Source organism: Rhea americana, unplaced genomic scaffold (assembly GCF_003343005.1).
Source record: "Rhea americana isolate MKP2758 unplaced genomic scaffold, rheAme1 scaffold_2, whole genome shotgun sequence".
In the NCBI taxonomy this organism is placed as follows: Eukaryota; Metazoa; Chordata; class Aves; order Rheiformes; family Rheidae; genus Rhea; species Rhea americana.
In genome coordinates this window covers 9,901,973-9,925,546 of record NW_028186149.1, presented here as the reverse complement: position 1 = coordinate 9,925,546, position 23,574 = coordinate 9,901,973, and the positions used below count along the sequence as shown (strand labels likewise).

Sequence of the window (23,574 nt, the reverse complement as noted above, 5' to 3'; positions counted from 1 at the left end):
AYTGCTAACGGACACGCTCAAAAAAAGAAGCCACTACTAGTCCATGCACTGCAGGCTACCAAGAACTTGAACCCGCAGCACAGCTTATGTAAGTACGTGTTTTAACCTAGCCCATCGTTAGCAACCTACAGGAGCAGGTGGAGGCAGCACGACCCGCACACACTTCCCCGCGGCGATGCAGAAGCCTTTGGCGCTTCATTGATGGGGTGAGCACCCAAGGCCGACGGGCAGCTCAGAGGCACCCGGGGCTGACGTCCAGAGACCTGCCGCAGTCTGGGTGCTCTAGATCGGGGAGAGAAAGAGAAAAAAAAAAAAAAAAAAAAAAAAAAAAAGTGCCCCCCACAGCCACGCACAGGAGCCGTGCTCAGACACACGTTTTCAAACATGGAACTTGGCACTTTGCTCCCGGAAGAGCTGCAGAGGGTGCAGAGAGCAGCCTGGAGCGACCGCAGCCTCTCCAGGCCTCTCCCGCTACAGAACCCTCCCAAAGCAAGCCCGCCAGTGTTAAAAATGGAGAATCCACTGCAAAAGACAGTGGGTAATATACGCCTAGACAAAGATTTTTTCAGGCTCCCATGAAATACAAACAATGAGGGAAAAAAATGTCAAATTATAGACATGTGCCAGTACTTGAAGCTGTTCTTTTAATTATATTGACAGAGCTTGCATTAGTCTGATGCTTTGGAGAAAACCCAACAACCTCCAATTTTAGAGGTTAAGCGCTAAATGGTGGCAAACACTCTTTGGTTACCTCAGTACATTGTGTTTTCAAAGAAAACAAGAATATTCTTGCTCTGATTTACTTGAAAAAGATTTTTTCAGAYCCACAAAATAAATAAAGGGTCCACTGCAAAGTGAATATGTTTTAGTCTTGCAAACATGAAGCACTCTGGCTTCCCTCCAGCAATGCATTTAAGTTTGTACTTAAGTAGGTGCTCAAGTGTTCTGCTGGACCAAGGCCAGCACCCTCAGCACCTCACAGTATGACGCCTYGGAGGGCCAGCACCTTTACAGGGAATTTGGCATAGCTTTTTCTGCACTAGACTTTCTTAGCTAGCAGTAGCACTGATTTCTCCTAAACACTTAGAGGAATGGTCAAAGAGATTTCTGACGGTAACAGAGAGAACTAGTTTTCAAAAAAAAAACTAATTAAACAATGGAATTGGGTCCTACCGCTATTGAATTAAAATTATGGAGTACAAGAAGCCGCACACCGAAAATCAAATGCTTGTTATTGCTCTCATGGCTACAGGAATGGTACCAGTGGTATAAAATACCACTCTGAATTCAGCGATGTTTATATATAGATATTCAAGGATGTGAAGCTTTTCTTTCAGTAATAGTTTCTATACAATTTTAAAAATGTAACATTAATAATAATGTTTTAGAAGTTATACAAGACATACTTTAATGCTGATTAAAAGTTATAATCATTTTGTGGGTACAAAGATTAAAACAGCACTCTTACACTATTTATTGCAGAATATATTTTTGTATGGATGCAGAGAGACAGATAAAACACTGCTACAGACAACTCGATGATCCCCGTGTACTTTATTACCATCACAAGCAGCTGAGCTCCAGAAGTACAAATGCCATGGCCACAGGAACCCACGTCCTTACATTTTACCAAAGATTTAGATTCCCCAATGTTTCAGACTGAAGTATTATTTATGAAATATATTATGGCCCACATTTCAAAGACAGAGCTCATGACCAAGCTCATGCAGTGTCTGAGTACAGAAGAGCATACCACACGTCTAACCACCCTCCAGGGCCTTGGGAGGGACCTCATGGCAAACCCTGTCCCAGCAGCCACCAAAGTCCCAGCAAACGGCTCTTCATCACAATAAAGAATTGTGATACTTTTGATGGCATACTTAAGAAGTATTTTAATGAAATTTATCTTAGCGGTTCTAAAATATCTTCTAATTTTAAAAAAATCATACAACTTATGTACAAAATAAAGACTGAGCCCTGTTACATTTTCAGAGCACAGACTTTTTTCTGGGAAATTCCATTCCCTCAGAAAAAGAGGTCATCTATAAGGACACCAGGAATCTCAAGGGCCTGCTTCCCAAGAAGCAAAACATACTTTCTGTACCATGAAATCTCTGAGTCATGCGCGCACACACACAGAGTTAAACGCACAGGAGGACTGCCAGGATGTTTATATTCATGAGTAACATTCTTAGCCCCACTAGTCTCTATGAAACTTTTAACTTGATTATCTGCAACCTCTCACACAAACAGGTTAGAAGAAGAGCAACGAGAAGACAGTAGAACGTTTTTAGGAAGACAGATGAACTGGGGTACAAAAGGATGAGCCAGATAARGAGGAATAGGAGAGAGATGTTTGCAGCATGACTCGCCTAGGAAGCGTGAATCTGAGGGCGTCCCGCTATGCGTATTTCTTACGGAGTGATACTCTGTGAGCTACCAGTATGACATTAAATCAGCCTCAAGCATTTTACTGTTAAAGGGTTGCATGCAGATCTGCATAACACACTATTATGAAACCTACATGCTCACAAGGATCAAATCTTTTACAGCTGCATGTGATGCTAAGTGCACAGAGGTCCAGCCAGGCAACTGGCTGAGACCACGAGGATCAACGCTACAGCTGCCAGCAGCAGCAAGAATGGACCCAGCCCATTGAAAACCCCGTATGTTCACATTGAAAAAACACCCATTTGCACCCTAAGCATGACGTCTGCAGYCACCACACTGACTCAATGAACTGCCACAGCTGTCAAGCTGCAACAGCATCATTCTGGCAAAGATTCAAAAGTGGCAGCTAAGTTTTATTTAGAAAGGAAACTCAAATTGTGCAACCCATGTATGCTGGGATCAAGGAAATCCTTGCAAGCACTGGTACATACAGTAACACCTGAGCAACAGCTAAAGTCCTAGTCAAAGTAGAAATTTAAGCAAATTTAAATGCACCTCAGAGATAACCCAAGGCACCCCTCTTTCAGCAAAAATCTCACTAATGATCAGTGGGAAGTTCTGCTTTCCACCTACCAGTGTTAAAGGCTCATAACTATACAGACAAGAATTCCCACTGATTTGGGTTTTTTTTATGTAAAGTTCTTCAGTACTACCCACTTCRGGTGAAACATTTCCTAATTTAAATCAATTTGTGCGAACAAGAACTGGTGAGGACATCCAGGCACATGTGAAAAGGTATTTAATCAATCTAAAAGCCTTTATTTTGGAAGCTGCATCAGACAAGAAGGGAAGAGTACAGAACTTAAAAACTGAAATTAATGAGGCTACTGATTTTACGAGTGCTTTCTCTCCTTCAGGAAGGACCTGATCTGCACAATGAAAAAGAAAAGATGGAAGAATAAATGTTACAGTGCAATTAGCTGAACAACTTATAAATTTTGCATAGTCAAAACAAATGATTTCTACCACAAAGGAACATTATTACAGAGGAAATATCTCAAAGGAGAAGGGCACACTGTTTTGACATAGCTAATGAGTRCCTTACATAAAGATCAGCCAGTATAATGCATATGAAGTGGGTGTTTGACCAYTTCTAAACCCTTCTAGCATCCTTGCAATTCTTTCTGCTGACATAACTCTGAGGTGCATGAAACATTTTTGGATTTCTGTTCTTTCAAAAAATAAAAAAGACAAAAGTACAAAAGAGGGCTGTACATATCTGAAAGAGTCTGCGTAGGTGCTTTAGAAATTCAACATCTGCAGCATAAGTGGCAAACACTGGAGTAATCCTTTTTGCTCTAAGAAAAGATCTTCAGCTGATCAGGTAGCTAGAAGTGTCTGGCATTAAACAATTARGACAGTTACAAAAAGAGGGCAATAGGACTTTGAATCATAAATAATATTTTGTTAAAAGTTATTGTTGACTTTCATGTACTGCAGGACCATGGCTGGCGTAATGTGTTACTTGCTATATCTGTGAAATCAATTAATCCTGAGTTCTGTTTTCTTTGGCAGCCATACCTAGAACTTAGCCCATATTATTCCTATAGTCTAATAYATTTCTCATTTTTTGCCAAAGTCTTAGTTTTTTTTAATTCAATATTGAAAAYATTGAATATTACACTATAGCTCTGATACTCCTTAAAGTTGTTCCACATGAAACTAGACACAAAAGGTCTGTGCCAAAACCTGAATTCTAACCAGGGACAGGAATGCTGGAAACTTGCTGCTGCTTGGTCGACACCCAAAATCCTGTACCCAGCTGATCCAGGCAGTGCACTATCAGTCAGCCTTTCAAATCAACTTTACTTAAAAAAAAAAAAAAAAAAAAAATCCAGCCAAAATGAGTGTAAATGCAGCTTGTGTAATCTAGACCTTTATAAAGAAGCCTGTGCATTGCCAATGGTGCTGTCTTTCCTTCTGAGAAAGTGCACTCTTTCAGATGCCTCTGGTTCGAATTCTTAACATATTTCAGAATATTTCATCTTCCCTATGATGTAATCGACAGTTGGCTTTTTCTGTGGCRTTCTAAAACCCTCAAATTTCTCATTAAAAGAAAAACCACGCTACTTGGATTGCTGATATTGCTTGTTTATAGTTCTGAATTCCAGATTTCCTATTCCAAGTAGGAGCTACATATTAACCACTGCTATGGGTTTTGATGCTACCAGAAAATTGAAGGACCAACCTGTACAGATCCCATGACACATTCAGGCTCCTAATATGCCAGTAACTCRGGGGAAACTGGAAGCCTAAATATTTGATTGAATTTAAGTTGAATTGACTTGGCACTGGCCACGCAGTAAGAAGTGGTAACTGGTGTTAGAATGCTGAAGTCCAACTCTCCATTCTTTACTATGAAGAATGCTGCTTTACATAAAATATTCCACACATATTTCTGAACAAAAGGAGCAAAAATTACACTTACAGGACACAAGTTGTGGGTTGTCAACCAAGATACYGCGACTAAATTTTATCACAAGAATTTCAGATTTTGTTAGAGAATAAGATTAAAGTATACACACATGCAATTTGTGCTAAAAAAGATATTTTATTGTAAACTGTCTGTTAGAAAAGTAGATTAAAAATTATTTCTGCTTGTTTTCCGTGCTCAAACTAATCTGACCAGCTGTTTCCTCTGCCTTTTGGATTTTCTAATTGTGTATGATACTACTCTTCTAAAATCTGAAAAATTATGTTATTTTCCTGCTGATCTGTGCAATTATAGATTATTCTAGTTCCTAAATAAGTGCACCCTTACAAAAGGAGAAAACTCCTATGAAGAACCAGTGTTCAGTCCAAACATGCAAATATTTGGCTAGCAGGGAGTCTGATACAGCAGAGAATAGTTTCCACTTTACCATATAAAAATAAGCAAGCAAGGGAAAAATAAGAACAAAACAAAAAACAATTAAACAGACACATGCAAAACAGTAGTGTGAAATAACACAGTGACTCAGTAGACTGGGATGGACTATGGAGTTATTTCGTACAGGCAAGACTCAAGTTAGCAGATGATTGAGTGATGAACTCTTTTTGGTCACATCTGAAGTAGCAAGTTTGGCARCAGCAAACTCAACTGCCTGTTCCTGATCAGAAGTCCCAAGAAAGCCCCTAAGGATTTTACTTCTCGAGGCAGGTTCTTGCTCTGGCCCTGCAAAGTAGAGCTGTGACCTGCAGACAGAGCAYGGAGGGAAAGTTTCTGCATTGGTATAAATGGTCTGCGGATAAACCGAAGAGGTCTGTTTGCAGGATTAGTAATCCAGTGTTTAAGTTTTACTGGCCATATTATAGCTGAATAGCAAGCACCAGCAACAACAGAAGACACAGCTATTTGAATACCAGTAACCAGACTATGCTTTTTGCTTCAAAATAAAGGAATTAACCATCAGCTGTTTCACACATTTTTTTAAAAAAAGTCAGGAAGTATTAGGAACCTAGATGCTTTTGAAAACCCCAGCAAGCGCTTATCTAAATCTCTAGGCATGTTAATACTTTTTAAAAAGTCTGACCCAYAAGACTCATTCAAGAAGCACACAGGACTCATGCTGCCAAAATACAAGAGCTCTGTTTTATTTCAGATTCTAGCCATAAACAGCTGACGGGCTATGGTAACTACTTCTGCGTTATTGTTAGTTAATGTTGTCTTTTCACGCAACGTTTTGTCCTTGTGTTTCTTCTGGCACGGCACAGCAAAGGCTTCTTTTAGTGCTGTTTGCAAATTAGGGCTGAATAGGTGGTGAATGTTTTTTAAATGATCTGTGCAACCACAATCTAGAAGAACAACACTAATAAAGGACTGAAACACTTGATTTTTATGCCTTAGGGTAACGCAGACAGTTTATGACACCTTGCGCACATGATCTACAATTATCACATAGCGAACACCTCAGAAATCCATATTTAAACTACTACTTGACTATAGAATTACCTGTGCACAACATTTATGTGTAAACTACCATGAATACATAAAGATCCATAGCAGTGTGGTCTAACCAATTTTCAAATGCCATCGAGAATTCTGAACACCAGCAAATACTTTTCCATCAAAACAATGCAAGTGTTTAAAAACTAGACAAAAAGTTGAAAACTCAAGAGGAAGGAAGGCAGGCTTGCAAAACAGCCCTGATGAACCTCTCCCGGGTGGTAAGCACACTACGAGTGCAAAGGACAACAAAACACTTTTGCAATGTAACATTACGTGACYATTTGTAAAGCAATGACAATCCTCCCTACATAAAAGGTTCACTTAACAATATTAAATTCTAAAAGAAATCCCACTTTCTACAGCATTCTTTTTCTGCAATGGATTCTTTAACTCCTTCTGGGAGACCCCAACCCATTCCCACTCTGTTACTTGCACAGAGAGCTGAGATTTGAAAGATAAAATTAGCTCAGGTTGGTAATTTTCTTACCTATATCACTACTGTCAGAGTTAGCCAAAAAAAAAAAAAAAAGCTTTAGAGGAAACTACAGCAGAAATTATTACTTATGAGAAAGTAGCATATTTAATGCATCAAAAATAAAATATTTTGAAATTCTACTTAAACTATTCTTGATTCTTTGTACTTTATGTATTTCATATTTATGAATCTGGGAGAATTTAGCTCTACTCTAAGTGCAGGTTTGCTGCAAATTCTCCTTTGAGCCTGAGGATCTCAGCTACAGGGTTTTAGTCAGAGGAAGCCTGGAGCTGTACCAGTGACCCTCCAACAGCCAGCACCAGTCTGGCACTGAGAGAGGACCAGGAGCAAGACACGCCTCCGGCGAGAAGGGATGCAGTAAATCAGCCTATTCCGTAGGCAGCCTCTGCTGCTGGGTTCCCGCAGAGTCCTGGTGACGACTAAAAGGTCACTGAGCCCTCAGCACGAGGCAGACGTACAAACACCGCTTGCCTTCCTCAACAAGCCTGATATGGCTACGTGCCACCGAGATTAAATCAATGCTACAAGTTTAAACACCAGGGGCAACATCTGCTCTTTGCTGTAATATCGTTGTCTTCATGGAATTGAGAAAAATAACGTAAGAATTAGGCTCACTGCTCAAAAACTGGAGCAAGGAGGGGGGAAGGGGGATGAAGAAAATCGCTTTACTGCTGACAGCTATTGTATCGCCCGCGGCTTGGTGCCAGGGCAGTCAGTCCCGCGAAGGCACCGAGTTCCTGGGCCAGGTCTTCCCGGCAGGCTTATTTACATGCTTACCTCAACATTAGAGCACGCAATGGCAGAGCTGTCCCCTTCTCCCATCTCCCAAGTATTTCCTGAGGCTTTGTGGACTTTCTTCTCTCCCAGAAACRTTAGGGATTTGCCAAGCATCCCGCACCACGCGTTTGCTTCTCGCACATTAGCCACTGGCACCTCCAGGCTTCTCCCCATCACTATCTAAAGGAGCAGAACTCTAGTCCCTTTCCCACATTCTTCATAACTTGTTCGTGCATTTCAGGTGTGGTAATAAAAATCCTAGCCCCTCAAATTTATCTTCTTGCTGTTCAATTTATTCTCACTACTACTATTTTTTGCTACCTAGTTTRATCTTTCTCGCCATTGCCTCACCCCTCCTTATGACTTCTCTCCTTTTGCCTTCTGCTCCTTTCAGTTTCTGTTATTTTGTACTGGCACACACTTCTCTCCTCACCTCAGTGAAGTATGAGGGCACTGTTCAATACCTGAACAGATCACACACATGCACGCATGCACACATAGGAGACAAAATAAAAAAGAAAAATAAAGCAGCAGCTTTTGATCTGGCAGTCTCTAGCAGCCAGTAGCTCTGGGTCCCTCACAAGGAGAAAAAGAAGGCCAATTTCTTCTGTTCTCTTCCATCAATCTTCCCCATTAATTTTCTTTCATGAATAGCTCTTCACACAGGTGGTTTTGTGAAACACGTTCCAGGATATTGTAGTTTTAGATTTAAATCAGTGCAACAAGTCCATTTTCTATTGATGCTAAAGCAACTCACAAAATACTGACACGGCTGAACCACAGAAATTTCAAAAGAAAAAAGATTTTTCTTAAGTCGATGAGACAGGGATGGAATAAAGAGTCACTAGTGTAAAGTATAAATGTTGGCTCTGATCACAGCAAGGCACTTGGTCACATTATCATATATTTATCATCTCTTTCTCATATTATGAGAAAACAAAATTATCGGCACAGCTAAGGCCAAATTGTCTGCCAGGGCTCTCAAGCAATATACACTGCTACATGACYCAAGGCTTCAAATGTCAGGTAAAAGCAATTCTCCAGTGTGCAAGCTTGGATGGGGAAATAAAGCACTTTATTCCAGCTTCAGATCAGACCTCAAAACCAAGACTGAAAAAAAAGGAAAAGAAAAAAGAAAAGAAAAAAAAAGGTTTTCCCCTTGAAGACAAATGATGAAAGCCTATTCACTGCTTTTGCATATGGTTTGTGTTTTTGCAGGGTTTGTATTTTTTAATAATCTTCCAAAAACAGCTAGAGAACCAGTGCAGCAAGATATATTTTGYTTTCTAATTTATTCCATTTCATTTTGGGATGCAAATGTACTCACCATGAATACACCTCATGTACTCAAGATGAACAGAAATCAAACCAAATATTGCTCAGCTACAGCAGACTACGAGCCAAATGGCTCAATACTATTTCTAAACATCTTTTCAAGTTATTTTTTCTGCATCCTCCTCCTACACAGTGTATTGCCATTGCAAATGCAGGAATATCACTTCCCACAGCCTGTAACACTATTGAAGTGACGCAGAAAGYGCAAGAAGAGTAACTGCCTGGCTCTGCTGCCACTACTGCACAATTCCTAACATGTTCAAACAGCATTTTGGTTGGGACAGCAGATTGCCTGCTGATCACTTCTTCTGTAGAGAWGTCAGACAAATATCTTGATTTCTTCAGAAATACTGCACATTCTGCCACAGCCTCTGCCGTGCCAGAAAACATACTGCTCTGAACAGGATTTCCCTGACACAGTGACTGTAACTGGAGCGGAACTGAGATCACTCTTCAAAATCTGTTATTCCAGAGCATAYGGATATCAGTTTGTATGTGTATCAGTTTGTCTGCACTTGTATACACATGGAAAGAAAGGCCCTGATATTACTATTTTCATTTCATTTACCAGATGATGAAAACATTAACTACTACCACAACTAATCCTGGAGGGGTTGATTCTTGTAAAAGAACAGGAAGAACTAAAACGTCATTGTTTAAATGATTTTAAATGATTTTATCCTGTGATTAAAGAAATAGCACGTAGAGAGGAAAAGGAGCCTTTTCCACTGCGTTTAATGTATGCATTTGGCAGCACCTTCAAGTAGTTCAACCATTTTTTCATTAGAATGAGGCAAAATTGCCACGTTTACCCGAATATAAACCAAGAGATGGGTTTTTTGATGACATCAGAACTACAGAAATTGGCAAAAGAAATCCAGGAAATGTTTATTAAAGTTTCTCATAGCTTTTATACTTATCATACTGACACAAACTAACCTCACTTAGAACATTGCAGTTAAGTCTGTTCTTAATGGGAGCTYGGCCCATACAAGTCAGTTAACTCAGGTTTAAATGGCAGAGAAGAGAGTAACTTGACTTTAAACTCTCAAATACTGTGAGATTTGAGACAGACTGATAAAGCGTTGACAAACTAAAGTCCAGACACACATTTCTGGCAGCATAGGTGTAACTCTGTGTCCATTGGACAGGTTAGTTTTCGAGATGTTAGGCAGTTTGTAGATTGTATTTTTACTTAAATCATTAGGTTCCTAACTTGAGATTTAAAAGCCTCTTGTACTTTGCGCATAGCAATAGAACTTTCTTACCATTTAAAGACAAACTGATTGCTTGCAAAAGCRAAACTATTGACAGGACCATCTCTAAGTTTCTCATCCAGCTCCTTTATGAACAGCGGCCTCCAGAAGTTGTTCCAGATTTGTGTAYGTGTGTCCTCTGCTTTTGTCATCAGCATACAGTAGTCCTATGGATCAATTCATAATTAAATCACTGAAAGATTAAATAGGAAAAGGCCTAACCATCATGTTATTCTGATTAAATCCAACTCAGAAGGCCTGAGCAGTGCCTAGCTTGGTTCTTGCTCTCTGCATAAGCATCAAGAGAGGTGGTTTCATAGAATCATAGAATCAGCAAGGTTGGAAGGGACCTCTGGAGATCATCTACTCCAACCTCCCTGCTCAGCAGGGTCACCTAGAGCATGTTAGACAGGTTGCATCCAGGCRGGCCTTGAAGATCTCCAGAGAAGGAGACTCCACAACCTCTCTGGGCAACCTGTGCCAGKGCTCCGTCACTCGCACAGTGGAGAAATTCCTCCTCAAATTCAGGCGGAACTTCCTGTGGTTCAGTTTGTGCCCGTTGCCTCTAGTCTTGTTGCATGCAACTGGAAACAGTTTATCCCCGTCTCTTTGACACCCTCCCTTCAGGTACTTGTACACATTGATAAGATCCCCCCTCAGGCTTCTCTTCCCCAGGCTGAAGAGGCCCAGCTCTTGCAGCCGTTCCTCATGGGGCAGGTGCTCCAGCCCTCTGATCATCTTTGCAGCCCTACGCTGGACTCTCTCCAGTAGTGCCATGTCTCTCYTGTACTGGGGAGCCCAGCACTGGACACAGGACTCCAGATGAGGCCTCMCCAGGGCAGAGTAGAGGGGCAGGATCACCTCCCTTGACCTGCTGGCAACACTCTTCCCAATGCACCCCAAGATACCGCTGGCTTTCTTGGCCACAAGGGCACATTGATGGCTCATGGTGAACTTGTTATCCACCAGCACTCGCAGGTCCTTCTCTGCAGAGCTGCTCTCCAGCAGGTCAGCCCCCAGCTTATACTGCTGCCTGGGRTTATTCCTCCCTAGGTGCAGGACTCTGCACTTGCCCTTGTTGAACCTCACGAGGTTCCTCTCCACTCAGCTCTCCAGCCTGTCCAGGGCTCTCTGAATGGCAGCACAGCCCTCGGGTGTATCAGCCACTCCTTCCAGCTTGGTATCCTCAGCAAACTTGCTGAGGAGGCACTCTGTCCCCTCATCCAAGTCACTGATGAAGAAGTTGAACAGGATGGGACCCAGGACTGAGCCCTGGGGGAAACCACTAGCCACAGGCCTCCAACTAGACTCCACGCCACTGATGACGACCCTCTGAGCTCTGCCTTTCAGCCAGTTCTCAATCCACCTCACTGTCCACTCGTCTAACCTACACTTGCTGAAGTCAAGGTACACAACAACCAGTGCTCTTCCCTCATCTACCCAGCCAGTCATTCCATCACAGAAGGCTATCAGATTGGTTAAGCAGGATTTCCCCTTGGTGAATCCATGCTGACTACTCCTGATCACCTTCTTTTCCTCCACATGCCTGGAGATGACATCCAGAATGAGCTGTTCCAACACCTTTCCAGGGATGGAGGTGAGGCTGACCAGTCTATAGTTGCCTGGGTCCTCCTTCTTGCCTTTTTGAAGACTGGAGTGACACTGGCTTTCTTCCAGTCCTCAGGCACCTCTCCAGTTCTCCATGACAAACTGTTCAGAAAATTTATACATAGGCAGAAAAGGTAACATTTTATAATGACTAGTTATTTGGAGGATCGATTCATGATGATAATTCATCCAGCTCCCCCCCCCCCGCCCCCTTCCTCAGGTCCTTTTTCTCTTCCTGCAGGTGTGTCTGTTCTGTCTCCAGAAAGAGCTGCACATAGTTTTATTCTTTTCACTGCTCTACTCAAGAGACCTTTTTTTGCTCATTCTCATGCTCTTTTATCACAATATGAGACTAGTTTATATTGTTTATATAGTCTCTAACTCAAGGTTGAAAGAATGATGAGACCTAGGACACAAATATTGTAGCAAACACCATCAAGTACATGATCTTCTCTGGGTTATTTTGAGAAACAGACAATAACGAAGGGAAAGGGGGGGAAAACAACTAGAAAGAAATAAAAAATTACCTTTGCTTTCAAGGAGAGTTGCAGCAAACCTTTGCTTGAAAAGCTACTTCCTATCAGTTTTGGTTTCTATCACAACAATATGCATTGTTTGCAACTCTGTTTTATTAACTTTGACCTTCTGCCTTTAAACTGAAAAGTACTTTCCCACAGATAAGTGGGCACTTGAACTTCGGAACACAAGAGATAAATGCCACCAGCTTCATGAACTGGGAACAGCTGCTTGCCGAACAGTTTATAAAGTTTCTGTAATGCCAGGCTCAAGAGAAAGCAGTATTCCATGAGGTCTAAGTCACCTACAAAACTAAAGGACTCCAATTAGAAAGATGTCACTTAGACAGAATGCCATCAGAATGCATTAAATTCTTTCCCTTTGAAATGGCACTAGAGTCTCCTCCTGCCTTCAGGACAAGCAGCAAAATACCTTGATTAAGCTCCAGAATGTCACACCCGAAAGCTCTGTGAGATGAGACTACTAGCCAGGAGCTGGAAGCACGCAGAACCCATAGCATCATTTTAGCAAGAAATGGCTACAGGAACGCAGTCTGTCACCTCTAAACCTGAAAGGTTAAGTGCTTTCTCCTACAATGCATACAGTACTTGTTTAAGATAATTTCCTTTACCAAGCTTCTTTGACAGAAARTTATTAAGAAATCAGTAATGATAAGTAGATGATTTTGGCAAGACCCTTAACCGTTGTTGTAAAAGCTTTTCTTTCTTTCCCATAATATATAGCAGCTTTCTCAGCTTCCTCATTACATGCCTCCTTTCTTCTTTTTAAGCATTAGCAGAGTTTAAATACTAGCTGCTGAATACTGAAAAGAGATGTGTAGTACACTTACAGGAAAAAAAAAAGAGCAGCTGTCACCAAGCAGAGCTTGATTCCAACAACAGAGAACTAGCACACCATCTCAACTGGATGCTGAGACATTGTGCTAGATGTTAGATTCCAATAAAGAGCAATTCACAACTCACACACAATCTATTTTTTTTCCCTCTAGACTTTTTTCTCTTCCAATATTCTGGCATGGCAGCCACAGAATTAAGGATGAAATTCAGCGGTTAGAAGGAAGAACAGACTTGCATGCCAACATTAAGTTAAAGAACAAATCCCTTGACTTGCACTTTAAATGACAGCAGAAGAAATTCAAGTACTCAAACAYAGAAAGCAAAGCTATAAGCTAAATCCTGTTGTCCTGACCTGAAGTCGTATCACCAAACAGTCCCTCACAAAAAAGCTGGACCATCCAAAGATTAAGGGAACTTTTTAATAGCTGGTCCAGTCAACAGCTGTAGCAATACRGTTGTCTGGCAGAAGAACTTTGTCTTTGGGTCCCACAGGCTTTAAACACACTGAATCTGGGCATAGCTATTGCTTCTAGCTCTACATTTCTAAGGCACATTCTGATTTGAAGTCTTCTCTGAAAATAGTGAGCCACTATTTCAAATGCTTTAAAGCTGGAATCAGTATCAAATTTAACATCCTTCCCAGACACTTAGACAGGCTAGCTCAAARGCCCCCCACTAATTCTGGGCATTTTAGCTTTAGCTGTTTGACCATGTCAGTGGCCTGAAAAAGCAAGCAACACTGGCATCATGTGGGGATTTCTTAACCACAGTGCTTTTACTCTTGATGCTCTTGGCAGCTACTGAACTTYGGAGACAGCAAAAGCCCTGAGGTGTACCTTCCAGAAACAGTCCATCCTGTTGTAAACCCACAGCATTTCAGGATTTCCACACCACTMCCCTCCCTCTTGCAGGAAGGGGATCAGCAATTGCAACTTAAATGCTCAACTTACATGTGGCAAAATCCATCTCCTTCCAGAGASCAAAGTCTTATTCCAAAATAAAGCCCGCATCTCCATGCCATTGTTTAAACCAYRTGGCTCCATACCCATCACTCATGCTTTYGTCAACTGTGTTCCTCTGCATAGAAAGGTCTCAGACTGCCCTCTCATGACTTTTTGGTTATGGTCCTTCAAAGCAGCTTCAAATGACCTTTCCTAGTCATTGTGACTGTTTAGACAGAACAAAAGTAGTAGTTCTGGACAAGCTCAAATTAATGCAGGTCTGAGGCCAGTACTTCCTCATGTAACGAAATACACGTATCTCACCCTCAATCACATCAATAGTAGCAGAAAAGGAGAGAATACGATACTGGACCTGTAGAAAACAGGCAAATACAGAAATTTAACACAATAGTTTGCATGAAAAGTACATACCAATCCTTAGCATGGTGGCTGTGAGCTTAGATTAAATGTATGTAGCTATTGAAACTTAGTATCACAGACAAAGGAAATTTTTGTTCATATACAAACAAAATACAAGACTTCAGACTATATAATGCGATTTTGCATTTCTATAGAGAGTGAGTCATTTCGCACCAGGCAGTGACACGTCACAGCATTACTGGGCATTTTAGTCAAACTTGACTGCTAAAGCTATTCTTTAGCACATGCATTGCACAACAAAAACTACTTTGTATTCCAAAACCTTGAACACTTCCCTGACAAATCTCCACTGTATTTCCCAAAAAACTCAACACTGATGCCTACACATGCATTTATAAATTAGCAAGTTGMAAGTAATTACTATTTTACATAACTCAAAAGGAAAATATCTGGCTAAGAATTCAAATGCAAAAAATTAAACTGGCTCACCTGAATTCTTAGACATAGACATACTGTTCTCAACGCCTACTTAAGACTCTGTGGGCATAATACAGGATGAAATGTGAGACTGTCCACTTTTAAGARGACACAAGTGTTTCTGAGAAATCCTGCTCACATTGACAAAAACTCAACCAACTTCATTGATCTGAGATTTCATCTAGCCAAAAAAAAAAAGACACATAGGAAATCACAGTGCTCCACAGAGAATCACCCTCTTACTTCAAAATTTTTCTTGAAATCTAAAATAYTGCTCCTTAATCTGTTAAAATCTAGCTGCTTATGGAATTGAACATAGCCTAAGGATACAAAGATAAAAGCTCATCACTAGCTGACAAYGCATTATTTCCCATGTCCCGCATACCTCCAAGTCCTCTAGCAATTCCGTAAYGTAGCTGGAACTGGATATGCTGTACAAATATAGGTACCGCAGTCCTGACATGAAACCAAGCAAGCAAAACAGTAGCGGYCTCCAGAGCACAGTAATCCCTGAGAAATCAAAGGATCCTTTACAGTTCTTACCACCTCTTATTCCCAGATAGCTAAAAGCCAGAGGGGAAAAAGCTTATGGGAAATTTTTTTTTTTTTTTGGTTAGTTGGCTGGATGTTTTTGCTTTTTTAAGGAGCTTATTTATGATTCCTAGAACAGGGATGGTTTCAGGAGGTGGTTTGGAATCACTGTTTCTCCTCCTGAACAGGGACGAAGACTTCTGAGCTGCCCCTTATTGTTTTGCCCCTAAAAGGTCTGGCAACGAGCTATAGAAAAARAACAGGAGCTAAAACACATTTTGTGTTTTTATGAATGTTTGTGTTGTCTTTTAAACATCCACTTACCAGAGACTGAACTTTCATKTAGATAAAACAAACATCTGTTCCATTTGCTTTGATGAATCATTAAAGCAAATGTATCTTCATTTCCAGTAATATGCACAGAGCTTTTGAATGTCATATATAAAAAGAAGTCTAAGAGACCAAAGATCATTCAAGCAGGCATAGCAAGTGCTCAGAAATGCTGGGTTGGGTTAATAGGATTAAATAATTATAATTGTATTCTGAGCAGGAGGCTGTTCTAGATGACCTCAAGAGGTTCCTTCCAACTACAAGACTATCACAGGATATTCACAGGAATCTTAAACTAATTGCTCTTTTTTGAGGAGCAGGGAGAAGAAGGACCATAAAAAAAAATCTTTAGTTAACTTTCCCCCTCGCTTTTCCAATTTCACTGACTCCTCACTAAGTTCCAGGAATTTTTTATACGAAATATTTTATATTTCTTTAAAAAGTAAAATTTGAGGACTTTACTCCTAGCTTTGACCTGTTTGGTACTCACTTATCCAGTGAGAGCATACTTGAGACAGCAGACACCGTAGCACCAACGGAGAAGCAGTGATCGTGGGTGCACAGTGTAAAGGCAGATCCTCCTGCACAGTGACACAGGATGAGCAACAAGCCTCAGTGCTGGGTATGTCCCCTGCTAGCACAGCTTCCTCCTWCTTTAGTCTCTTGCTTAAGGTTGAACAGTTGCGCAGTATTTCTTCCCCCTTCCTCACCACAGAGAAACTAGAACTGAGTGACAAGGTACACACAGAATGGGCTCCTCTGGGTGTTATCACATTAACACATCATCTTCCCTCCACAACCTCCTGGTGCAAAAATTCACTTGGCAGCAATACAATCAGGCTTTGGCCTTAAAGTAATCCCTCCTTCTAAAGATGTTCTCCGTATTTCTAATTTAGGTGCAGCTCCCTTTTGACATAATGATAGATGTCCACTCAGAAGACAAGAAAAGGTGATGATGTGATTACAGGAAAAAAAACCTTAAAACTTTATTTAAAGAAAATAACTTCCTTTACCTGCTTCCTTTCCAAGTAACACAAGGACCCTTCCTATTTTCTTTGTAGTCACTCCAACTCGTGCTTGATCAAAGCTGTTTCTATATTAAATGTCTCTCATGAATGAATTTAAAGATTGCTTTTTACAGATGCTAACCAGTAACTGTTGAAGCAGTCCCTTATGAGATGATGAGAGAACATGCACTCTTCTCCCTAGGTAGCATCAATATTGATTGAGCAACTGCCTCCATTTCTCACGCGATCAGCGGACCCTCTAAGCTTGGGCTCAGAAATATGCATGACACTGTTGAAGCGCGCTTACTGCTAGTAAGGAAGACAAGTTTAGTTGCCTCGGGGATTATGYGCTCAGTGGCTGTGTGCACACCGCTCACTGGGTTAGAGACAGTCTGCATATGCCTGCTTGAGGAAAACGAGGCGAGCAGGGAGCTGTATATGGAAACGTTACACCATGTGATTTTTTGCTGTTCATATTGCCTCTTACTACCTCTAAAGTCCTTTTACTATTTTACTCTAACTTGTAATCTCTGCTCTATCTTACTTCTCATGCTAGCCCTTACTCCAACTGAGTTCCCCCCAGACCCCTGACAGATGACAGAAGCTCYCTCTTTCCTCCAGTCGGGTAACATCGTTGTTTTTCCCATCCCTTCAACAGCCTTTGCTGCTGTTCACTGAAGTCAGACGCAAGACTCTCACTAACTTCAGAGCATAAGCCCTACCACTTAAAGTTTCRTGAATTAAAAGTGTCAAGGCGCTTTCACTAAAAGAGTCTCTCTWACCTGCTTGGCTGGCCACCATTTCACATCAGCCGCTCATCGGCGCTGTTTGGGCCACGGGCTTGGTGGAGTATGGATAGATCTAGTCTGCTTTGCCCTCACATGATCATAGCTGCGATATTCACACTAAACCCAGGAGGAATGGTGGGAGAGCTCCTATTTGTTCATCATACAGATCTTCAAACTACAACGAGATGCAAGCCTCTTACCCAGCATAGCTTATTCTATTCTGAATGTGAATAAAACATTYGAATGTTCATTAATGTATTTTTCCACAGCTGTTCAGTCTGCTCTAAATCCTTTTCATCCCTGCTGAGATATTCCCACCACTTTCTTGCATTGGCACAGGCTCTTTCGTGACTACACGATGAGCTGCTTCAGTGCCTTAATCCACCTGAAAGCTGGCCACATATTTYAGCTGGGTTAGATCTCAGCTGGATCAGGCGCCCGTATCAGCTCCATGTGTGATCACACCCGTGCTCAGAGCTGACTCAAGGAAGCGGGCAGCAAATCACTGTGGGGGCAGCGCGAGGCTACGATGGCCTAGATTTAAACTGATACAAGTTGCCATGCAACTGCATCTTCAGGCTGATGGAATCCAGTTTTTTAAGCTCATTCCATAAACACAGTAGTTGAACACAGAGTGGGAAGGTATATGGACAAAACCAAGCTAGCTACTCACTTTGCTAGTCTGGCTCATTTAATGTCCTCCCTGTCCTAAAKGAAATTAGCTTGACATTACCTTATGCATGCATACCTTCTCATTTCTGACCTCTTTGTACAGCATCTAATAATTCCCACTCAGATCTAGTGAAATCTGCCTTTTTCTAGCAAACGCTGGCATATTATCAGTCATAACGCTGGAAGACTGCACTGCTCCAATTCATGGCTCCTCGAAGAAATCCTTTGCACTTAATGTTGATGGAGCATTATCAGGCCAATTCCGCCAGTTCCAACCTAACACCCAGGAATTAACTGCAGAAAAATGGATCCTCCATTCTTCTCTCAGGGCTAAACTAGCCTAGTTTATTAGGGTGAGACGGCTCCCTCAAAAGTTAACATTAAATACTTCACTGATTATAATACAGGCCTGAACTCAGGAGAGAGTCTAGCCATCTTGCAGCACACAAACATGTGCATAGCTCTGGAGCTGTTTAAGTCTGGGCAAACATTCCAGGGCTTTACGGAACCAAAGTCCAATATATTGCCTGGCCTGTAGTCAGGTCCAGTATGAACTCTGYGCCTACAAGAAGCATTAAGGAATACTCAGTTGCAACATTTCTCTGCTAAAATAACATATGCTACTGGTTGTTTCTTCTTCCCCCATTATTTCAAGCAACAAAGAAAAATCCTAATTCTTCAAGTAAGAGAGATCAGCCAATATAAATAACAGCTTGCATGTGCAGAATGGGAAATTCAAATATTTAAAATATTTGAACTACTTYTTATTCTTGAGAACACTTAACTGCGATGCATAATTCATGAAAAACTACTCCCTTTCTTGCATTTTCTATGACCACAGATTTCTACTTATTAGACAGCTTTACTGAAAAGCTACTTCAAGATCAGCTGTGGTCTACAACTGCAGTTCAATACAATCATAAAAATAAAATTCTTTCTTTTTTAAGCTGAACACACTGGGCCTCATTATCATGACACTGAGCATCTAACACCTCTTCCCGACTTTGTGCCTTAAAACACATCCTAAAGCAAGCCCACATGGGACACTAAAAATCACTTATTCACAACTGATGTCAGTCAGCACCGTCAGCGTAAAGGTTAGGAAAAAGCCAGTGGTTTTTACTTACAATTTTTGGGCTGACCAAATTCTGCTTTCTGTAAAGTCAAAATAAATTCCTATCAGCTTCTCTTAAATCAGAGCTATCCCACTACATATTTAACACCACAAACAGTAAATTTGAGTCTTAGAGATTACCCAGCAAGTGTTTTTAAGCACTACAGTTCCTCTGCCGAGAACAATCACAAGAGAAGTAACRTGGACAAGACACAGGCATTTCTAACACTGATTTACAGTTTTCAGCTCAAAGCTTACATTTCTGTAAATAAGACTTAAATTAGTCTCGGCTCAAGAGCTGTTAACATGAAAAGATATGCTGCAAATAGAGCCATTTAGTTTTAGAAGTTACTAGACAACTATGTATTTAAAGTAAAAAATCCTTGACACTTGCACAGCTTAATGGATTTGCTAAAACTGTTGCTTTATCAGTAAAATATGTAGTCAAAATCATCCACTATAATGCTCCCTGGTGAACCGTACCAAAAATACAAAGACCATCAACAGAGTTTGTATACAACCAGATATACTGAATTAACTTTAAAACTGACAAATACCCTAATTTTTGGTTGATCAGCCTCCCCATTAGCTCATCTGTGCTTCAGCATAGTGTTTAACCAGCAAGGGTACCCTATGCATGAAAGGTGACAAATAATCTTTATTTATTGCTCTTCCAGAACCCACATCTGTCCATCAAGCACTAATTCTTTGGGAATTCCAGGCTCAACTCAGCAATTTGCTCTATTGATGTTATTTACCTGTTGTTTGTAGGGTCCTTTTATTTAAAAAAAAAAAAAAAAAAAAAAAAAAAAAAAAAAAACTTATACTAACCTTGTGAATTTACTAAGTCACTACAAAATGGATTGATAATTCTTTTCCTTTCTTTACTTTTTAATTGCAATTATTTTAAGTAGCATCATTTCTGCTTTTTTAAACAGTGAATCCTGTAGTTCCCACTGCTTTTAGTATATGGTGAAGCACCAACATTCTCCCACCATGTGCTCAGTCTCTGTTGCTTGTTGTGCAGGGCGATCCATTTGTCCTGCTGCACAGGGACCACACACTTTCCCTTTGAATCAAGGTTTTTTTTTTGTCTATTCTGTTTGAAAGTTCTGTAGGTTTGGGGGCGGGGAGGGGGGTTAAGCCTATTTCAGGAAAATATTTCAGCTAACAATTTTCAGACCCTTGTAAATTCATTTCTCACTAGAGTGAGCGCTGAAATAATGTGCTTCCTGTTCCTGAGGTCATTACAAAGATGAGCGATAACTTACAAAGCAGTTACAGACTCATTACTCAAAGATTTTGAATTCAGAAAAAYTGAACTCCTAGTAGCCTTACTGCAATTCCGATTTCACTGGGATTCATACGAAGCCCCTAGGAGCTATTCCCAAGGGGAAAAGRCCTCAGCTCACATTCCATGATGCCACCTGCACTCACCACAAATTACAAAACCTAAATGGAATAAACAAATAAGCCTCAAATGTCACTGTGTATCTGACAGATGTTTATTATGCTCCTTTTACTCATTTACAGAAAATGAAAAACTCTAAGCATCACTATGAAGGGTGAAAAAATGGACTGCTTCCATCACTGACTGCTCAAAACTGTGACTGGTCTGGAGATGAAGTCACTGTAGCTTTTGCCTCATTTTTATAATTCCATTTCAAACCACAGCATGAGTTTTAAGTGGCATCAGTTTGTTGCACGCAATGCCACAACCTGAAAGGTGCTTGGGGCCAGGCGGCTTTCCCAGCCCACACGTCCCAGCACGGCCTGCACCATCCCGAGCCTCCCCACGGCACAGCTCTTCCTAGCGGCGACAGCAGCAGGGGAGAAACGCAGCTGGCTGCGCCCACGGGCACAGAGCCGGCAGCCTGCACGCACTGGTATCTGCGTGGCATTAACTAATCTCATCAAATTCTACCTTTGAACATACTGACAGGGAAAGATGGACAAATTTGCTCTTCTAAGTATAATCTACAACACAAACCCCCAACTAGCTCTGAAGCGCTACTGTAAGCACGGTCAAAAGGCCCTGTCTCCCTCTATACCCAGGCACGGTTTCATACAAAGAAATTCCTACAAAAAAGCAGTACATCCATTAGCAACAAAAAATAGGAACCTTAAGCCATAAGCTGAAGGGCAAATTTCACTCACTCGAACTCATTTGTAATGAAAACGTCACAATTCTTGCATTCTTCAGACCCAGYAAAGCAGTAGCTGTGGCCTCTTAAACCTCAACCAAACTATACGATAATTAAGAATACACACATAGAAAGGTGTTCATTTATTAATAATGCTACTCTAAACTACACAGTATACAAGATCCCAGACAGTCTTCCAAAATTCAAAACAGATGCTTGGAAAGATAAGTACAAAGAAAAGTAAGGTTTGCCATTACACAAATCATTTAAAATGTACCATGCAGAATGATTYAAGTAAATTAAATGTTTGACATGTGTTCTAACAATGCTTGCACTACGTATTTCATTTTATAGTTACTTTTTAATTAGAGAAATAAAGCAATTAATGTTTTTTGGTAACATTTGAATATTATTTTGAGCAGTTCTTGTGAATGCACTGAATGCATCTTTAAAATTGTATTAACTGAAATACATTGACACATGAAAGCTTTCAGGCATTGTAGAAGAGGAAAACAATTACAGGCAGGCTTCTGCACAGCAAAAAAAAAACCCAGAAGTTGATTTTTCTTTTGCACCAACCTAGAACAGTAAGTTTRCACAGAGTGTAATTAAAGTCACTTGCTGGAGTAATAAAATGCATTAAAKAGAATTAGTTTTAATGGTTCATACATGTCAAAGTGCTGATATGAAGACACTCCATTTGATATATGTTACATGTCCCAAGTGATGAACAAAATTTATTYAATTTTGTGTACATCAACAACAAATCAACATCTGCTGAATGACTTAGAGAAGMACTACCTGAAGCAATTAACAAGTATTTGCTATTTCAGATCATAAATTAAAGTAACTTTGCAAAAGAATACATACAATTCTCATAAACAAGAATCTWCAGTCTCAGATGTTGGAAGAAGTTACTTTTTTAGAAAAAATTAAAGTTTAGTATACTGCATAAGTTTTCCTAGACCTGCTAGTCACATTAGTGTTTACACTACTCATCTTAAACCAAAAGAACTATCCATTGCCTGCAGCTCAGAAGTATTCCTAATAGTCTTCCTAAAATCAGTGGTTAACAGCACTGTTCAATGTTATTTAGAAAGCACTACCTCCCCATGTCTTTGGCAATACTAGCATAGTTACAAACTTTGTTTGCAGGGCATTTTGAGCACCTCATTTCAACATGGCTCTAGAATCGGGGCAACATCATTAAGTTTGATTTAGGATACAAAGCAGACCCAAAGAAGCTAATAATTTGGGTGTTTGGTTTAAGGACGCTTTAATATGCAACTATTGATATGAGAGAGACAACAGTATATTATCAGACCAAAGTGGCACAAGTAAAATGTGACAAACTTCTCTGTCCTTGTAATTTTTTATTTAGGTTTTAYTCTACTTTAGATTTTTATAACCTTGTAGATAGATATTTGTAATCCTTTCTTATAAAATATATTTCTCATTCTTAAAATAACATTTATTAAAACAAATACAGGCTTCCTCTGCTTCCCTCCTCCCCACAAAAAACAACACCTGGTTTTCCATTTTCTGCCAAAAAAAAAAAAAAAAGAAAGAAAGAAAAAAAACTTACATCAATGTTTTCATGGAATTTCTTATTAGAATGCTTTTGTCTGAAAAATCTTTTTCCCCACAGACCTGATTTTTCCATCTGAAATTAGGCTTTTCAGAAACTAGAATTTTTCCAATTTTGTGCCAGTTTGATAAAATATTACAGAAATTGGCAAAACTTGCCAAGAGTAGTTCATAATATCTCACAATTTTTTGCAAAATCATTTCCCCATTTTCTTAACAAATCTAGTTTTGATGTAAATCAAARAGAGCAATTCACAACAGCATCGCTACTTTTGTACAAGAGTAGCTATATTTATATGCATCTTTTTTCCCTGTGCATCAACGAACTTTTTGTTCTGATAGAGTGATCTGTACCAGCCTTCTTGCTGCTTCCCAAAT

General features: G+C 40.3%; 1 protein-coding gene across 1 annotated transcript in view; it reads right to left on the bottom strand.

The window, feature by feature from the left end:
* The window catches only part of SH3GL3 (SH3 domain containing GRB2 like 3, endophilin A3), a 43,312-nt gene extending 20,040 nt beyond the window's left edge, over window positions 1-23,272 (bottom strand). The window contains exon 1 of the mRNA XM_085303678.1: window positions 23,195-23,272. Coding sequence (XP_085159804.1) covers window positions 23,195-23,272 — 78 coding nt within the window. The remainder of the gene's footprint in view (window positions 1-23,194) is intronic.
* Window positions 23,273-23,574: the final 302 nt, after the last annotated feature.